Source organism: Salvelinus alpinus, chromosome 11 (genome assembly GCF_045679555.1).
Source record: "Salvelinus alpinus chromosome 11, SLU_Salpinus.1, whole genome shotgun sequence".
Taxonomy (NCBI): Eukaryota; Metazoa; Chordata; class Actinopteri; order Salmoniformes; family Salmonidae; genus Salvelinus; species Salvelinus alpinus.
The window spans coordinates 55,816,040-55,835,721 of record NC_092096.1 but is presented as its reverse complement, the minus strand read 5'-3'; the positions used below and the strand labels follow the sequence as shown (position 1 = coordinate 55,835,721).

Here is a 19,682-nt window from a genome sequence, read left to right as displayed (position 1 = left end):
GCAGTGATTCTGTTGCTGGAGAAAGGAGATGTGGTCTCCATACGCCGGGACTCGTAATATTTATTGAAATCAGCCTGTCTTCAGTGGCTTCCTGCTCTTTCCTATGTGATCGGAACACCATATCTGAGGTTTAACTGATTTCGGTGGATGTCACATTGAAACTCTAAGTGAATTCCTGAATTTGACAATAAAGGCTTTTTAAATCACTCTCTTTCTCTTCTTCACATAAACAGACAATGAAGTGTGCACTAACCCACAATGGTCCTAACCAATTAAGGCTAACTGGCATCTTTGATCCAATGTGTGATGTCACAGTGAGTAGCAAGCATATCTGGTAGTGAACCTTGATCTCTGCTATATCCAATTTCATTTAAATACAGTCAGCTCAGGAAGTAAACTGACATTCCAATTACATTATTTCTCAGTGCTTGCTACTCACTGTGACTTCTCAATGCTTTTCAAATTATATATATATATATTTTTTTATTGGATTTGGAATTTTTGTTTACTTCCTGTATTGGCTGAATTTTAATGGAATTGACCACAACCCTGGATATCGCATTTCACTCTGTCCTATGTGGCATTCCCCATTCACTGCGAGTACACTGATATGCTAACCAGCTAATGAATACATCCTGTCAACGAATCTCTGCTCAGGAAGGAGAACTCCTCAGTTAAATGTCTTCTAGCTGTTGACGCACACTCACTTTTAGAGGGGAAAAAAGGAGGAGGAACAGAGGGAAAAGGAGGATAAGTACTGTATAGTGTCCCTCTCTTTTTTCTATCATCCACTTCCGTGCCGTTTCGTTCTATTAAAACATGCACATTTTTCGGCGTAGCCATGGTGATTGTTCAGCCATTCAATGATGGGCGTGCGGCGACCTATGGCGGTGGTGGAGCAGTACCGAGGCGATGTAATTAGCTTGAAATAATGTAGCGGCCAGAGCCGATGGAGGTTAATATGCATGCAGGTGCACGTCTGGACGGACGGACACACACGTTCAACACACGCACACACATTCACAGGCACGTATGGACACACACACCTTCACGCCTGCCTGAGACTCCCTTTAAAAATGTTTTTTTCTTCTATCGTTTTCTTCTGCATTCCTCCTCCAACCATCATAAATATTTTTTTTGCGTTTTCATCGTATCGGTTTCTATGAGGAAAGGAAGGGAGAGAGGAAGGCATTTTTTTTTGGGGGGGGGGGTCTTGCAACAGGGCTGCCCAGTCTCACCTTGCGGACCCACATGGGCATGTGGTGTGTGGAAGGGGACCGGTGGTGCAGGTTGAGGACCACCACACTGAGGATGACTGAGACGGTGACCAGGATCATGGTGAACATGAGGTAGTTGACGATGATGGGGACACCCAGGGAGGTCTCGGGGACCTTGTCAGCTAGCAGCAGCAGGAACACAGTCAGGGTGAGCAGAACGTTGATGGACAGACCCATCTTCTCACCTGGAGAGAGAAAGGAGGACACACAGAGAGATAAATAGATGAACAACATACAGAACAGATATTATACACATAGGTTAGAGATGACACACACACACACACAAGCGAGAGATCTATATATACACATTGACATTATACAGAATTGATATTATACAATTTAGATATGGATACACACACACACACTTTCTTTCCCCCACACACACCCCCATCTCCTCCACCCTCCTCCCCTCCCCAGTTGCTACCAACACAGAGGACACCCAGCGTGAGTCCCGTGGTCAGGTTAATGCGGTGCAGAGCGGATTTATAGAGCCTAATAGGTTATTAACAGAGGAATTATCCCCCTTTAATCATTTGTAACATGTCCTTAGTCTGGCCTACTGAGCTTGTGTGTGTGTAGTTAGTGAGAGGAAGGGAGAAGACAAAGGGATTGATTCTGTGTGTTAACAGTAGCTGGCCCATTATGTAATCCATCAGCTAATGACTTGTAATGGGGGGGGGGGATTCATCTCGCGTTCCCTTTCTGGGGAGGCAGGGAGCCCTAAAATAGCATATCATCAAAATCAAATCAATTGCAGCACATTTTTGGACTCATTCAGCAGTTTTTACCTGATTAAGTACAAAACCATTTCGAAATTTATGTTGAAAGTTCCATTTATATTCCTAAAACGTATGTGGAAAAATGTTGCCGTCACCGCTTCCTGTTGACAAGACATATTGATAAAAAGCCCAATGTCAAAACACAGTTTTAAAGTGTCAAAAATCAATAACCAATATGCAGAAACAGTTTGTGATATATTGAAAATCTCAACATAAAATGTACAATCTACACACACATGTGCAACAATAGTAATCATATTACTTTTATTTTTTAATTTTTTTAAACGAGAACCTTGTAAACTGCATACGCACCAAAAACCTTGTTGCTTTGACAAGTGGCAATAAATCACTCATCGATTGAAACCAACTCAAAAATCACATGGAAACTGGATATATTTTTTACATCAGTGGTTAGAGGACTACCTGCCGAACACAGTCCAGTCAGCTACATTATGGAACGTAGGGTCACCAAAACAGTAGGGTCACCGATACTGGGGTCACCAAAACAGAAAGAGAAGTGCAACACTGTTTTGTCAATCACTCATTGATTATTAAGTTGAAATCAATAACGCAAGAGGGGAGAGGAAGTTCCACATCCTGATAAAACGAACACAGCTCAAAAACCCACACAGAATCTGGGAATAATGTGTACATCACTGGTTAGAGGACACTTTGTGGAAGACGGCTAGCTACATTTTGAAGTGTTGCATTTTGATTCAAGTGGGTCGCCAACACCATAAGTGTAACGCGATCCTTTTTATGAATCCCTTCCATGGATATCACGCTGAAATCGATAGAACGGGGGGCAAACGTTTAAACTAACACTATTCAAAAGCCACACGGAAACTTAATAACCTATACATGATTGGTTAGATGAGAACTTGTATAAGGCTTATATCTACAGTTGAAGTCGGAAGTTTACATACACTTAGGTTGGAGTCATTAAAACTCGTTTTTCAACCACTGCACAAATTTCTTGTTAACAAACTATAGTTTGGGCAAGTCAGTTAGGACATCTACTTTGTGCATGACAAGTAATTTTTCCAAAAATTGTTTACAGACAAATTATTTCACTTATAATTCACTGTATCACAAATCCGGTGGGTCAGAAGTTTACATACACTAAGTTGACTGTGCCTTTAAACAGCTTGGAAAATTCCAGAAAACTAAGTCATGGCTCAAGAAGCTTCTGATAGGCTAATTGACATCATTTGAGTTACTTGGAGGTGTACCTGTGGATGTATTTTAAGGCCTACCTTCAAACTCAGTGCCTCTTTGCTTGACATCATGGGAAAATCAATAAAAATCAGCCAAGAACTCAGAAAAAGAATTGTAGACATCCCACAAGTCTGGTTCATCCTTGGGAGCAATTTCAAAACGCCTGAAGGTACCACGTTCATCTGTACAAACAACAGTACGCAAGTATAAACACCATGGGACCACGCAGCCATCATACCGCTCAGGAAGGAGACGCGTTCTGTCCCCTAGAGATGAACGTACTTTGGTGCGAAAAGTGCAAATCAATCCCAGAACAACAGCACCTTGTGAAGATGCTGGAGGAAACAGGTACAAAAGTACAAAAGAGATCGTACTTTTTGGAGAAATCTCCTCTGGTCTGATGTAACAAAAATAGAACTGTTTGGCCATAATGACCATTGTTATGTTTGGATGAAAAAGGGTGAGGCTTGCAAGCCGAAGAACACCATCCCAACTGTGAAGCACGGGGGTGACAGCATCATGTTGTGGGGGTGCTTTGCTGCAGGAGGAACTGGTGCACTTCACAAAATAGATTGCATCATGAGGGAGGAAAAGTATGTGGATATATTGAAGCAACATCAAGACATCAGTCAGGAAGTTAAAGCTTGGTCGCAAATGGGTCTTCCAAATGGACAATGATCCCAAGCATACTTCCAAAGTTGTGGCAAAATGGCTTAAGGACAACAAAGTCAAGGCATTGGAGTGACCATCACAAAGCTCTGACCTCAATTCTATAGAATATGTGTGGGCAGAACTGAAAAAGTGTGTGCGAGCAATGAGGCCTACAAACCTGACTCAGTTACACAAGCTCTGTCAGGAGGATTGGGCCAAAATTCACCCAACTTATTGTGGGAAGCTTGTAGAAGGCTACCCGACTCGTTTGACCCAAGTTAAACAATTTATAGGCAATGCTACAAAATACTAATTGCGTGTATGTAAACTTCTGACCCACTGAGAATGTGATGAAAGAAATAAAGCTCAAATTAATAATTCACTCTACTATTATTCTGACATATCACATTCTTAAAATAAAGTGGTGATCCTAACTGACCTAAGACAGGGAATTTTTACTCTGATTCAATGTCAGGAATTGTGAAAAACTGAGTTTAAATGTATTTGGCTAAGGTGTATGTAAACTTCCGACTTCAACTGTATATTTTGGAATGACGAGTGTTGATTTCGAGAGGCTGCCATCACGGAGCAGAGACCATAACACTTTTTCTGTTAACTTCAAGGAATCACGACCCGGCATAGGATATCAACAGCGTCAACGGTTAGCTGCCATTTAAAACTACTTAGGCATCAAATCCCGTTAACGGGATCGATTTGACAACATCCAGTGAAATGGCAGAGCGCCAAATTCAAATTACATTACTATAAATATTAAACTTTCATGAAATCACACATGCAATACACCAAATTAAAGCTACACTTGTTGTTAATCCAGCCAACGTGTCAGATTTCAAAAAGGCTTTTTGGCGATAGCAAACCATGCGATTATCTGAGGATAGCACCCCACCAAACAAACACATGACATTCATATTTCAACCCACCAGGCGCGACACGAAACTCAGAAATAACGATATAATTCATGCCTTACCTTTGAAGATCTTCTTTTGTTGCCACTCCAATATGTCCCATAAACATCACAAAATGGTCCTTTTGTTCGATTAATTCCGTCGTTATATATCCAAAATGTCCATTTATTTATGACTACAAAATATCTAATAAGTTACCTGTAATCTTGATCCAAACATTTCAAACAACTTTAGGTACTTTTTAACGTAAATAATCAATACAATTTAAGACGGGATAAACTGTTCAATAGCGGATAAAAACAAAGTGGAGCGAGCTTTCAGGTTGTGCGCCCCTAACAAACAGTACACTACACTCGACCCTCGTTCTGAACAGCCCTACTTCTTCATTTCTCAAAGGAAAAACATCAACCAATTTGTAAAGACTATTGACATCCAGTGGAAGCGATAGGAACTACAAGCAAGTGCCTTAAATCTAGATCCACATAGAAAACCTATTGAAAAGAGTGACCTCAAATAAATTATAATTCCTGGATGGTTTGTCCTCGGGGTTTCGCCTGCCAAATAAGTTCTGTTATACTCACAGACATAATTTTAACAGTTTTAGAAACTTTATAGTGTTTTCCATCCAAATCTACCAATTATATGCATATCCTAGCTTCTGGGCCTGAGTAGCGGGTAGTTTACTTTGGGCATGCTTTTCATCCTGATGTGAAAATACCACCCCCTATCCCAAACAGGTTTAAGGAGTGGGTTTGTGGCCTTTGTCATCTCTGCAAACAGGGAGTACACATGCATGTGTGTATGAGACCTTGAGTACGGGGGGGGGGGCATAGAGAAGCACAGAGCTGAACAGAGACAGAGAGAAAGAGACTGTCTTTACATACAGAGCCCCAGGGATCCGGGCTTAAATGTGTCCTTGTACTGTCTGTGTGTTGTGTTGCTACGCTACAGTGCTGTCACAGTGTAGCCAAATAACACCCCCCCCCCCCCCCCCCCTCCTCTCTCTAACTCCCCTCCTACAGAAGCCTTGAGTCCATAAAGAGAAACATGTTCACAGGTAGGTGGGTTTTAACAAGCTTTTTTAGTGTTGAAGTGTGTGTGTGTGTGTGTGTGTGTGTGTGCTTGCTTGCGTGTGTCTTGGAGCCTGAAGGAACATTCTGTGCTCGTGGTCACCCATGAGAGGCTGTGTATGTGTAGGAAGACGAAGGTCATAGGAAAAACACACAATTTCTGCACAATGAGAGACTCTTTGATAGGTAGCCTGGTCTTCCACTGTGCCATAATATACATTATAAACTGGTTGGATCAAGCACTGAATGCTGATTGGTTTACAGATGTGATATATCAGACTGTATACCATGGGTATGACAAAACATTTATTTTTACTGCTCTAATTATGTTGGTAACCAGTTTATAATAGCAATAAGGCAACTCGGGGTTTGTGATATGTGGCCAATGTACCACGGCTAAGGTCTGTGTCCAGGCACTCCGCGTTGCGCGCAAGAGAAGCCCTTAGCCGTGGTATATTGGCCATATACCACATCCCCTCGTAGCTTATTGCTTAAGTATGCCAGACCCGTAGCACTCATGTCCGTAGCCATGAAGTGCTTTGAAAGGCTGGTAATGGCTCACATCAACACCATTATCCCAGAAACCCTAGACCCATTCCAATTTGCATACCGCTCAAACAGATCCACAGATGATGCAATCTCTATTGCACTCCACACTGCCCTTTCCGACCTGGACAAAAGGAACACCTATATGAGAATGCTGTTTATTGCCTACAGCTCAGCGTTCAACACCATAGTGCCCTCAAAGCTCATCACTAAGCTAAGGATCCTGGGACTAAACACCTCCCTGGACTTTGAAAGGCCGCCCCAGGTGGTGAGGGTAGGTAGCAACACATCTGCCACGCTGATCCTCAACACTGGAGCCTCTAATTTTGCAGACGACAACAGTGGTAGGCCTGAACACCGACAACGACGGGACAGCCTATTAGGGAGGAGGTCAGAGGCCTGGCCAGGCGGTGCCAGAATAACAACCTCTCCCTCAACGTGATCAAGACAAAGGAGATGACTGTGGACCCCAGAAAAAGGAAGGCTGAGCACGCCCCCATTCTCATCGACGGGGCTGTAGTGGAGCAGGTTGAGAGCTTCAAGTTCCTTGGTGTCCACATCGCCAAACAAACTAGAATGGTCCAAACACACCAAGACAGTGAAGAGGGCACAACAAAACCTATTCCCCCTCAGGAAACTGAAAAGATTTGGCATGGGTCCTCAGATCCTCAAAAAGGTTTTACAGCTGCAAAATCCAGCGCATTCTGACTGGTTGCATCACTGCCTGGTACGGCAACTGCTCAGCCTCCGACCGCAAGGCACTACAGAGGGTAGTGCGTACGTCCCAGTATATCACTGGTGCCAAGCTCCCTGCCATCCAGGACCTCTATACCAGGCGGTGTCAGAGGAAGGCCCTAAAAATTGTCAAAGACCCCAGCTACCCCAGTCATAGACTGTTCTCTAATCAAATGGCTACCCGGACTATTTGCATTGTGCCCCCCCCCCCCCCAACCCCTGTTTTACACTGCTGCTACTCTCTGTTTATCATCTATGCATAGTCACTTTAACTATACCTACATGTCCATATCTCAATTAGCCCGACTAACCGGTGCCCCTGCACAATGACTCTGTACCGGTACCACCTGTATATAGCCTCGTTACTGTTATTTTCACCGTTTTTTAAAATGTCTTTACTTATCTATTGTTTACCTAATACCTATTTTTTATTTAAAATTCCACTGTTGGTTAGGGCTTGTAAGTAAGCATTTCACTGTAACACCTGTTGTATTCGACGTACGTGACAAATAAACTTGAACTTGATTTAGCAGACGCTTTTATCCAAAGCAACCTACAGTCATGCATGTGTAACGGATGTGAAATGGCTAGCTAGTTAGCGGTGGTGCACGCTAATAGCCTTTCAATCGGTGACGTCACTTGGTCTGATACCTTGAAGTAGTGGTTCCCCTTGCTCTGCAAGGGCCGCGGCCTTTGTGGAGCGATGGGTAACGACGCTTCGTGGGTGACTGTTGTTGATGTGTGCAGAAAGTCCCTGGTTCGCGTCGGGGCGAGGGGACGGTCTAAAGTTATACTGTTACACTTGCATACATTTTACTTATGGGTGGTCCCACTACCCTGGCACTACAAGCACCATGCTCTACCAACTAAGCTTCAGTTAGACCATACTACAACAGCAGGCTATTTTTAAAACATGTATTACCGATCTATATGGTTCTATAAATGAACACTATATAAATACATGAATCTGTTCAACCTACTATTAAGAACCAGCAATCCTGTTTTAGGATGCATATCATGACGAACAGGGCAATATCAACATAGACATCCACATACTCCTTAAATGTATTAATTTCATTCATTTTATAACACACTGTTCTCTCTGCTATATTAGAAGTAGTTGCACCTAATGTCTGTCTTGCATTACACTCCTAATAGTTAAGGTTAGTATTAAAGGAGGCTAAACTGATCCTGAATCTGTGCCTCACCAGCGTCAAGGTTAGGGTTATGATTAGGGTCGATGAGGCTAAACTGATCTTAGATCTGTGCCTATGTGTGGTGAGCGCTCTGGTACATAAATCCATTATTATTACACTGATCCTAGATCTGTGCTATCTCACCAGCGTCGGGCGGCAGGTAGAAGTTGAAGATGGCTATGCAGGTGAGGAGGATACAGGGGATGATGATGTTGAAGACATAGTAGAGAGGCTTCCTCTCGATGATCAGGTAGAAGGTGATGTCTTCATACAGGTCCTCACGGATCTCATTCTTCCTGCTGGGCTGGTGGCGGATGTACCATTCACCACTCTCTGGGGACAATGGGTGTTTGGTAACATAATGAAAACGTAACCAAACCAAAGTCTTTTTCAGTGAACATACACAGCAAAGTAGATTATTCTAATCATCATTGTTCTAATCTCTTCTCTAGCCCTGGGTTCAAATAGTATTTGTGTCCTTTCAACACACACATTTGATTGTTTCCATTGTGCCAGCAGGACAACTCCATCTAAGTGCAGCTGGAGTAGTTGCACGTTTGTGCGAGCGTGCGTCCTCTCGTGTCCTCACCACTGAAGCCTCCGTCATATTGGATCTCTTTGATCTCTTTGCCCTGGTCATCCAGAGCGTACTGCAGGTCCACCTCTGATGAGTCGTAGGTGTAAGACTTGAACACCATGGTGCAGTTCTGCCAGTCAAATGGGAAGTATGTCACCTGGACACATGCAACAGGAAGAGGGGATGTTAGGGTCACGGCTCGACGGGATCCAGCTTTGTCAAATTAACGTCAGATGTGACTTTTCGTAGCAGGTTCGGATAACTTATGCAGCAGGTTAGGATCATTTACGTGGCAGGTTATGAGAATTAGGTTAAGGTTAGAAAAATTGAACTTGAGGTTAATTTGACAAAAGGATCCCTTCTAGCCATGACCGTGTTATGACAAAAAGAGAGGACACACAGAGAGGGTAAAAGTAACCACAACAAGCGTGTGTGTTTATATGCATGCGTGTCTCCGCGCACATGTGTGAATGTGTGCGCACCTGCATTCAGTGTGTCAGTGTTTCCGCTGCAGTCACTTAGCTGTGGCGCTGCGCCACGTCAAAAATCATTGCCGACACGACCCCAAAATATGGAACATGAAAGAAGAAAATGTTTCTGCCGAGGCTCACTTTGAAGATGCTAGAACAGTCCATATTTACTTTCCCTCTGCAAACAAAACGAGTAATGAATAGAAAATTCAGACAACCTCAGAATAGATCTATTTACCTAGTCGGCATGTTGTTGGTTGCTCTACGCAGCAGAAATATTCCTCTCCAGGTGCATTCAAGTGCCATCGGGAGGGAAACATGCATTCTGACAAGCAGTCAATGCACAAAACATTCTTCCAGTTTTAATGCCTTTGTTAAAAAAAAAGAGGATCCCAGCTTTCCATTCCTACTTTATTTATTTCTCAACTCCTAAATATGCACGAATTGCACCATTTTAAACAGCGGCATAGTTAATCACCCTACTGCTATGCAATTGCATATGGAAGAGTATAATATAGTATAACACGGGTCAATTGTAGGGTAACTTGGGGTAAAATGCCACCCCACCTCAAGATAATTTTTCAGAATACGCTTGTTTTTGGGCAAGACTAGTGGCAAGCAGGGAAAGTGTTGGGGGGGGTGGGGTGACAAGTGGTTTCTGTGAGAAGTACAGGCATGTTTTACCCAGGTGGTGGTTACCCCAAGTTACCCTAACAGGTAGGACTATATTATATCCACTGTGCTTATGCAAATTGTTTGGGACATAAAATGAATCAATAGGATGCTAACTAGTTAAAGGATCAAATTTGGGATCGAGCTAATGATTAACCCAATAGGGTAAATGCAGATGGGCAACCCCATGCTTCAGCCTATTCATTTATAGCCACTATGCTGCATCAGTTGGGCTACAGGTGATAATGCTTATACAGTGGGGAGAACAAGTATTTGATACACTGCCGATTTTGCAGGTTTTCCTACTTACAAAGCATGTAGAGGTCTGTCATTTTTATCATAGGTACACTTCAACTGTGAGAGGCGGAATCTAAAACAAAAATCCAGAAAATCACATTGTATGATTTTTAAGTAATTAATTTGCATTTTATTGCATGACATAAGTATTTGATCACCTACCAACCAGTAAGAATTCCGGCTCTCACAGACCTGTTAGTTTTACTTTAAGAAGCCCTCCTGTTCTCCACTCATTACCTGTATTAACTGCACCTGTTTGAACTCATTACCTGTATAAAAGACACCTGTCCACACACTCAATCAAACAGACTCCAACCTCTCCACAATGGCCAAGACCAGAAAGCTGTGTAAGGACATCAGGGATAAAATTGTAGACCTGCACAAGGCTGGGATGGGCTACAGGACAATAGGCAAGCAGCTTGGTGAGAAGGCAACAACTTTTGGCGCAATTATTAGAAAATGGAAGAAGTTCAAGATGACGGTCAATCACCCTCGGTCTGGGGCTCCATGCAAGATCTCACCTCGTGGGGCATCAATGATCATGAGGAAGGTGAGGGATCAGCCCAGAACTACACGACAGGACCTGGTCAATGACCTGAAGAGAGCTGGGACCACAGTCTCAAAGAAAACCATTAGTAACACATTACGCCGTCATGGATTAAAATACTGCAGCGCACGCAAGGTCCCCCTGCTCAAGCCAGCGAATGTCCAGGCCCGTCTGAAGTTTGCCAATGACCATCTGGATGATCCAGAGGAGGAATGGGAGAAGGTCATGTGGTCTGATGAGACAAAAATAGAGCTTTTTGGTCTAAACTCCACTTGCCGTGTTTGGAGGAAGAAGAAGGATGAGTACAGCCCCAAGAACACCATCCCAATCGTGAAGCATGGAGGTGGAAACATCATTCTTTGGGGATGCTTTTCTGCAAAGGGGACAGGACGACTGCACCGTATTGAGGGGAGGATGGATGGGGCCATGTATCGCGAGATCTTGGCCAACAACCTCCTTCCCTCAGTAAGAGCATTGAATATGGGTCGTGGCTGGGTCTTCCAGCATGACAACGACCCGCAACACACAGCCAGGGCAACTAAGGAGTGGCTCCGTAAGAAGCATCTCAAGGTCCCGGAATGGCCTAGCCAGTCTCCAGACCTGAACCCAATAGAAAATCTTTGGAGGGAGCTGAAAGTCCGTATTGCCCAGCGACAGCCCCGAAACCTGAAGGATCTGGAGAAGGTCTGTATGGAGGAGTGGGCCAAAATCCCTGCTGCAGTGTGTGCAAACCTGGTCAAGAACTACAGGAAACGTATGATCTCTGTAATTGCAAACAAAGGTTTCTGTACTAAATATTAAGTTCTGCTTTTCTGATGTATCAAATACTTATGTCATGCAATAAAATGCTAATTAATTACTTAAAAATCATACAATGTGATTTTCTGGATTTTTGTTTTAGATTCCGTCTCTCACAGTTGAAGTGTACCTATGATAAAAATGACAGACATCTACATGCTTTGTAAGTAGGAAAACCTGCAAAATCGGCAGTGTATCAAATACTTGTTCTCCCCACTGTACCTGATAATATGGACCCTGCATAGGATAAATGCATGGTCCAATATGTTAAAATTATTTTAACAATTAATAATTTCTGGAGGTGAAAATCATATTTTAAATGTCCTTTTTAAAAAGTCACCAGAAATTAGTTTCTCAGTCCTTCTACATAATAATGGGGGGAGACACACCCACTGCTACACAATTTTTATCCCTTTTTCTCCCCAACTTCATGATATCCAATTTGGTAGTTACAGTCTTGTCCCATTGCTGCATCTGGGGGCGCGAAGGTCGAGAGCCGTGCGTCCTCCGAAACACAACCCAGCCAAGCCACACTGCTTCTTGACACAATGTCCGCTTAACCCCCTGAACAGGCAGTTAACCCACTGTTCCTAGGCCGTCATTGAAAATAAGAATTTGTTCTTAACTGACTTGCCTAGTTAAATAAAGGTAAAATAAAATAAAATAAAAAACCCGGAAGCCAGCCGCACCAGGAAGAAAGGAGGAAACACTGTACACCTGGCGACTGTGTCAGCGTGCACTGCGCCCGGCCCGCCACAGGAGTCGCTAGTGCGCGATGGGACAAGGACATCCACGCCGGACATCCACGCCGGCCAAACCCGGACGACGCTGGGCCAATTGTGCGCCGCCCCATGGGCCTGGACTCGAACCAGGATCTCTAGTGGCACAGCTAGCACTGCAGCGCCTTAGACCACTGCGCCACTCGGGAGGCCTGCTACACATCTTTAAGGAAACATTGGTGTGTGTGTGTGTGTGTGTCTTCGCATCCATGTATGAATGTATGCGCACCTGCAATCGGTGTGTGTGTACATCCATGTGTGTGCATGTGTGTGTCACCTTGACCCCACAGGAACTGCAGAAGAGGGCAGGGGGAGACCAGGTCACCCTCCCACTACTATAGGCCTGGACAGCGACATGGAGGGCCACATCAAACACACCATCATTACTGCAGAGAGAGAGGGGGGGGTGCAGAGAGAGCGACAGAGAATGAGACAAAGAGACAGAAAAATCACCATCTCTCACACACACAGAGACGAGTACACACACTTGCACGCTCACAAGCACACACACAAACAGGTGGAGCTAAAAAAACTGTTCCAAAAGGGTTCTTTAGCTGTCCCCATAGCAGAACCCTTTTTGGTTCCAGGTAGAACCCTCTGTGGAAAGGGTTCTACGTGGAACCCAAAGGAGTTCTACCTGGTACCGAAAAGGTTCTACCTGGAACCAAAAAGGGCTCTTCAAAGGGTTCTGCTATGGGGACAGCCGAAGAACGTTTTTAGGTTCTACGTAGATAGCACCTTTTTTTCTAAGTGTTGGAGAGTGTGTGTGTGCTTGCTTGTATGTGCATCCAGCTCCACTCCCCACTCCTCTGTGCTGTGTGGTTCTGTGTGAGTGGGTTCCCAGCTGGAGCGTTGTCTGAGCGGTGCGGTGCCACTGGCTCTGTTATTGGGGAGCCGCGCTGCCTAATTGCCTATAAAGCAGTGATGAATGAATGGAGCAGAGGGGATATTTACAGCACAGTTAATGGGAGCCTCCACACTGACTGAGCAAGTGTGTGTGTGTGTACGCTGTCCTGGCTGACCCATCCAGGTTCTGCCAAAACTATTGCAGTGAACTTAAAAGACATGGTGTTGAATGATAATGGCCAGGAGCAGAAGCCATCAAAATAGCCAATATTCTCAAAAAAGCTTTTTGGACACAACCCTTAGCTTTTTAGTATCTAAATGACTGAGACCACTAACATTTTGTTATTCATTATGGAATTGGAACGTCATTATACTTCCTGAATTGAAATGGACACCCGGGTAACAATATATACCATTTAAAATAGGCTTTTATCCAAAGTGACTTTTGTATGGGTGGCCCCAGCAGGAATCAAACCCATGTCCCTGTTGTTGCTAGTGCAATGCTCTACCAACTGAGCTACACAGGAGGAATAACAGGTTCTTACTTGTTGATGAGGACGATGTCAGGCAGCCAGACCTTCCCAGCAGGAAGTCTCATCACCTCGATCCCGTCATTGTCTTTAGGTTTCCAGGAGAGACGGTGGTCTGTCCACTCCTGATATCACAGCGATGTGTGTGTGTCAGACAGGACAGGACAGGACCAGAGGACAGGGACCAGACAGGACCAGACAGACAGACAGACAGACAGACAGACAGACAGACAGACAGACAGACAGACACAGACAGACAGACAGACAGACAGACAGACAGACAGACAGACAGAGGAATTGTCCATGTGTGCGTTGGGTGTTGGGTTTAAGTTTCAATGATTTAAAAACAGACGGAAATACCACGAGAAAGACAAGAGATAGAAAAAGAGGTTGGAAAAAGGTGCATGTGAGCGGGAGAAACGGAGAGAGACGGAGGGGATAACTTTCTGATTTGAAATCTAACCACCTCATCATTTGATCAATTTATTTCACATTTTCCAGCTCGTGTCATTAACTATAGGGAGCACAATATTGCAGTGCATTTGGCCATGAATAATATCAATAACATTTGCATAAGTTTTTCATTTTGCATACACTGTGTATTATTATTTCAAGTGTTCTTACTGGGTGCGTGATTTGTATTGCGGTGTTGTGCGTGTTGACATTTCAGCTTTATAAAGCTCTGATGATGCACGGAGAAATGTTTCACACGCAAATAAAGTTATTGAATTGGAGCCTGGGTCAAGGTAGACTGAATAGTAACATTAAAGAGAGAGAGAGAGAAAGAGTACAGTTTGTACACACACTTACCAGGTTCATGATAACGATTGTGCTCATCTCTTCTGCCTTCATGTTCTAGGGAGAAAGAGCACACAGTAAGGTCGTGGTGCATTATGGGAAGGCCCTCCACTACAAGACAGCTGGGAACAGTGTGGATGTCTGCCCTCCTTCTCTCTCTATACCTGAAACCAGAGAGGGGTAATGTTTGGAAACAGGGGTACAGTGGGGATAAAAGGGGTGAGTTGCTGGGGTTTGGTGGTACAGTACGTAGAAGTCACCTCTAACTACTGATTCAAGGTCAGATATTTTTTTATCCCCCTAATGATTATGATTAGAATGCCGGTTGGGTAATCTGATCTTAGATCTGTGGTGAAAAGCAGCAGTGAATGGGGTTGGAGTGATTGTCTCTGACCAGGGGCATATAGTTGTACTGAGCACAGAGAACTGACCGGCCAGGCGCTGCTATTTAAAACCTGCAGAAGAATGTCAGCTAGCTAGACAGCTGTCCTGACCTAGCAGAGAGAGGAAAGGAGATGAGAGGGGGAGAGGGAGGGGTCTAGCTAGACAGCTGTCCTGACCTAGCAGAGAGAGGAAAGAAGAAGGGGGGGGGGGGTGAACCATGTAACTCTCCCTCTATCTATCACCTGATCTCTACATAGCCCTATCATTTACTCATTCACTTCCTGTAACACTTTGGATGTGTCATGTTCACTGGTATGTTGATGGAATGTTGCCAGTAACGTAGTGGTTAGGTGTTTGTGTGTGAGTGTGTGAGTGTGTGTGTGTGTGTGTGTGTGTGTGTGTGTGTTGCGGCACCCCTTACCAGGCTGACGAAGGAGGAGAGGATCATGCCAATCCGGACCACCACCTTGGCGCCAGGTGAGGCCGCAGGGCGAACCTTCAGGTTGTAGTTGTTGAACAGGTCTTTAATCAGCTGCTTCTCCCCCTCCGACGCACCTGAAGGGGGAGGGAGGGAGGATGGGACCATAGGATAACATAAAATGCTATAATGTAATATACAGTTGAAGACGGAAGCTTACATACATTTAGGTTGGAGTCATTAAAACTCGTGTTTCAACCACTCCACAAATTTCTTGTTAAACTATAGTTTTGGCAAGTCGGTTAGGAAATTTTTTCCAACAATTGTTTACAGACAGATTAATTCACTGTATCACAATTCCAGTGGGTCAGAAGATTATATACACTAAGTTGACTGTGCCTTTAAACAGCTTGGAAAATTCCAGAAAATGATGTCATGGCTTTAGAAACTTCTGATAGGCTAATTGACATCATTTGAGTCAATTGGAGGTGTATTTCAAGGCCTACCTTCAAACTCAGTGCCTCTTTGCTTGACATCATGGGAAAATCAAAAGAAATCAGCCAAGACCTCAGAGAAAAAATTGTAGACATCCACAGGTCTGGTTCATCTTTGGGAGCAATTTCCAAACGCCTGAAGGTACCACTTTTATCTGTACAACAATAGTACGCAAGTATAAACACCATGGGACCACGCAGCCGTCATACCGCTCAGGAAGAAGACGCATTCTGTCTCCTAGAGATGAAAGTACTTTGGTGCAAAAAGTACAAATCAATCCCAGAACAACAGCAAAGGACCTTGTGAAGATGCTGGAGGAAACAGGTACAAAAGTATCTATATCCACAGTAAAACGAGTCCAATATTGACATAACCTGAAAGGCCTCTCAGCAAGGAAGAAGCCACTGCTCCAAAACCGCCATAAAGCCAGACTACAACTGCACATGGGGACAAAGATCGTACTTTTTGGAGAAATGTCCTCTGGTCTGAAACAAAAATAGAACTGTTTAGCCATAATCAACAAATTGGTCTTCCAAATGGACAATGACCCCAAACATACTTCCAAAGTTGTGGCAAAATGGCTTAAGGACAACAAAGTCAAGGTATTGGAGCGGCCATCACAAAGCCCTGACCTCAATCGTATAGAAAAGGCCTACAAACCTGACTCCGTTACACCAGCTCTGTCAGGAAGAATGGGCCAAAATTCACCCAACTAATTGTGGGAAGCTTGTGGAAGGCTACCCGAAACGTTTGACCCAAGTTAAACAATTTAAAGGCAATGCTTCCAAATACTAATTGCGTGTATGTAAACTTCTGACCTACTGGGAATGTGATGAAAGAAATAAAAGCTGAAATGTATCATTCGCTCTACTATTATTCTGACATTTCACATTCTTAAAATGAAGTGGTGATCCTAACTGACCTAAGACAGGGAATTTTTACTCTGATTCAATGTCAGGAATTGTGAAAAACTGAGTTTAAATGTATTGGGCTAAGGTGTATGTAAACTTCCGTCTTATATTGTATCTGGATTGGTTAATTGATTGTGCTGGAATATAAGCCTATACTTTGGTGGCTTGTCAGGACCAGCCACTCCTGGCATAGAGCATGTTGTGGAACGGTGCATCCTTAACCTCCTGCACCTCACTACTCTGAAATATTCTTACACATTTGTCTACCAAAAAAGAGAGACATAAATAATATTTGAAATCCTTGCCATTGCAACAGCCAAGCTCAATCAAGCGCAGCTGAAGTATTTGAAAAGATTTCAAATCTGAATTGAACCCAGGTCTGGTGAGAGTGCAAGCCCCTGTATAACCAGCCCGGTGGCCCTGTAAGCGTCCAACCCTTAGCCCTGCCAAACTGTCCAATATTGACGCAGGGTAGCACTTCCATGCATAACTACTGTTTTCCCCTCTTCCTCTGAAGGTTTCACAGCATTTATAATGGCCAGCTTTGGAGGCAGCAGCATTCATCATGTGGCCCTACGAACCAGTTGCCCAGCAGGACCGCCTCTGACAGGGACAAATTACAGCCATCACACAACCAGGCACCTCCATTAGCCAAGCACAGGAAGGGACAGACAGATGGGGAGCCGGGAGGGACTCAGACAGTTGTTAAACGTTTAACACCTCCCGTTTAGGCTACACCATGTAGGCCTCGAAATCAGGTAGGATGTGTGAGTAGAACTTATTTGGAATAAAAGTATACACCAGATTTTATGTGAGCTCACGACAAAGTCTACTGTCACTTGTTATTCAGTGGCCTTTTAACTGTACAGAAATGATAGATAGGATAGATAGATAGCTGAGAGTAGAGGCAGTAATGAGTCCTTCTGTATAGATGCCAGATGCCACACACACACCTCCCCTCAAACGAACTACAGACAGCTGGGTGGTAAAAAAAAAAAACAATTGTAGAAATTAATTTAAAAATAATTTAAAAAACACCATTATGGACCTCTCCTAATTATAAAACTCAATCATACTGATATGATCTGGGGTGGTTTCTCCTGGGGAGTTTCTGAAGACAGGACTCCCCTAAATTCACATTGGAAATAGGTTGTGACTCATATGCAGTAAGTAGCCGAGGCCTAAATAATGCAGTTGGTATTTTTTGCTCCAAGTAATTCTCCTATTGATATATCTTGTAATAATCTTGTAATTTAAATCATATCTGTATGATGTCATCACGTCAGACTGATTTTATGGTTCACTCACTGCTTGAGTTGCGCAAAACTGCATGTTTTAGGGGAACGCGCATAAAATAGCCGGCCCATCAACACTTGACAACAATTGAAATAAGTAGGTATTTTCAAACTACATCGACCGTGAGTTACCATGTCTCCACAACTCTGTTTCTGAAGTCCCACTTACCTCCCACCGCGTACAGGCCACACAAGCAACATAACAGCAGGAGCAAGTCCAGGGCCCTCATGGCGACCCACAAACCGACAGGCCTTCAAAACAGTGAGTATTTATACTCTTTTACACGACAAATATCAGTTATTATGCTGTTTGTGCGGTGTAGTTCCTCGGTCTCCGTGTAAATCCAGAGTGTTGCTGTCTGTCAGTCAGGCAGGCAGATCGAGTTAACTGCTGTCTGCTCAAATTACCTCCACGTGAGCGGGGGCACTGTGTCCACCGGGAGAGACCGCAGACGACTTGCATTGGAGACGGGGCGGATTTGATTCAGATTCTCATAAAGTACCAGTCAAACGTTTGGACACACCTACTCATTCAAGGGTTTTTCTTTATTTTTACTATGTTCTACATTGTAGTATAATAGTGAAGACATCAAAACTATGAAATAACACATATGGAATCATGTGGTAACCAAAAAAGTGTTAAATGAGATTCTCCAAAGTAGCCACCCTTTGCTTTGATGACAGCTTTGCATACTCTTGGCATTCTGTCAACCAGGTTCACCTGGAATGCTTTTCCAACAGTCTTGAAGGAGTTCCCACATATGCTGAGCATTTGTTGGCTGTTTTTCCTTCACTCTGCGGTCCAACTCATCCCAAACCATCTCAATTGGGTTGAGGTCGGGTGATTGTGGAGGTGAGGTCATCTGATGCAGCAATCCATCACTCTCTTCCTTGGCGAAATAGCCCTTACACAGCCTGGAGGTGTGTTGGGTCATTGTCCTGTTGAAAAACAAATGACAGTCCAACTAAACCAGATGGGATGGCTTATCGCTGCAGAATGCTGTGCTAACCATGCTGGTTAAGTGTGCCTTGAATTGTAAATAAATCACTGACGGTGTCACCAGCAAAGCACCATCACACCTCCTCCTCCATACTTCACAGTGGGAACCACCCATGTAGAGATCATCCGTTCACCTACTCTGCGTCTCATAAAGACACAGCGGTTGGAACCAGAAATCTCACATTTGGACTCATCTGACCAAAGGACAGATTTCCACCGGTCAAATGTCTATTGCTCGTGTTTCTTGGCCCAAGCAAGTCTCTTCTTCTCATTGGTGTCCTTTGTTATTGGTTTCTTTGCAGCAATTCAACAATGAAGGCCTGATTCACACAGTCTCCTCTGAACAGTTGATGTTGAGATGTGTCTGTTACTTGACCTCTGTGAAGCATTTATTTGGGCTACAATCTCTGAGTCTGGTAACTCTAATGAACTTATCCTCTGCAGCAGAGGTAACTCTGGGTCTTCCT

The 19,682-nt window shown here is 43.9% G+C and overlaps 1 protein-coding gene across 1 annotated transcript in view; it reads right to left on the bottom strand.

Annotated features, from left to right (window-relative positions):
* chrnb1 (cholinergic receptor, nicotinic, beta 1 (muscle)) overlaps positions 1-18,580 on the bottom strand; it is a 28,346-nt gene extending 9,766 nt beyond the window's left edge. The window contains exons 1-8 of the mRNA XM_071333692.1: positions 18,385-18,580; positions 15,518-15,651; positions 14,725-14,769; positions 13,930-14,039; positions 12,816-12,924; positions 8,988-9,132; positions 8,543-8,731; positions 1,239-1,462 (exon numbers count right to left, since the gene is read on the bottom strand). Coding sequence (XP_071189793.1) covers positions 1,239-1,462; positions 8,543-8,731; positions 8,988-9,132; positions 12,816-12,924; positions 13,930-14,039; positions 14,725-14,769; positions 15,518-15,651; positions 18,385-18,445 — 1,017 coding nt within the window. The 5' untranslated portion in view covers positions 18,446-18,580. The remainder of the gene's footprint in view (positions 1-1,238; positions 1,463-8,542; positions 8,732-8,987; positions 9,133-12,815; positions 12,925-13,929; positions 14,040-14,724; positions 14,770-15,517; positions 15,652-18,384) is intronic.
* Positions 18,581-19,682: the final 1,102 nt, after the last annotated feature.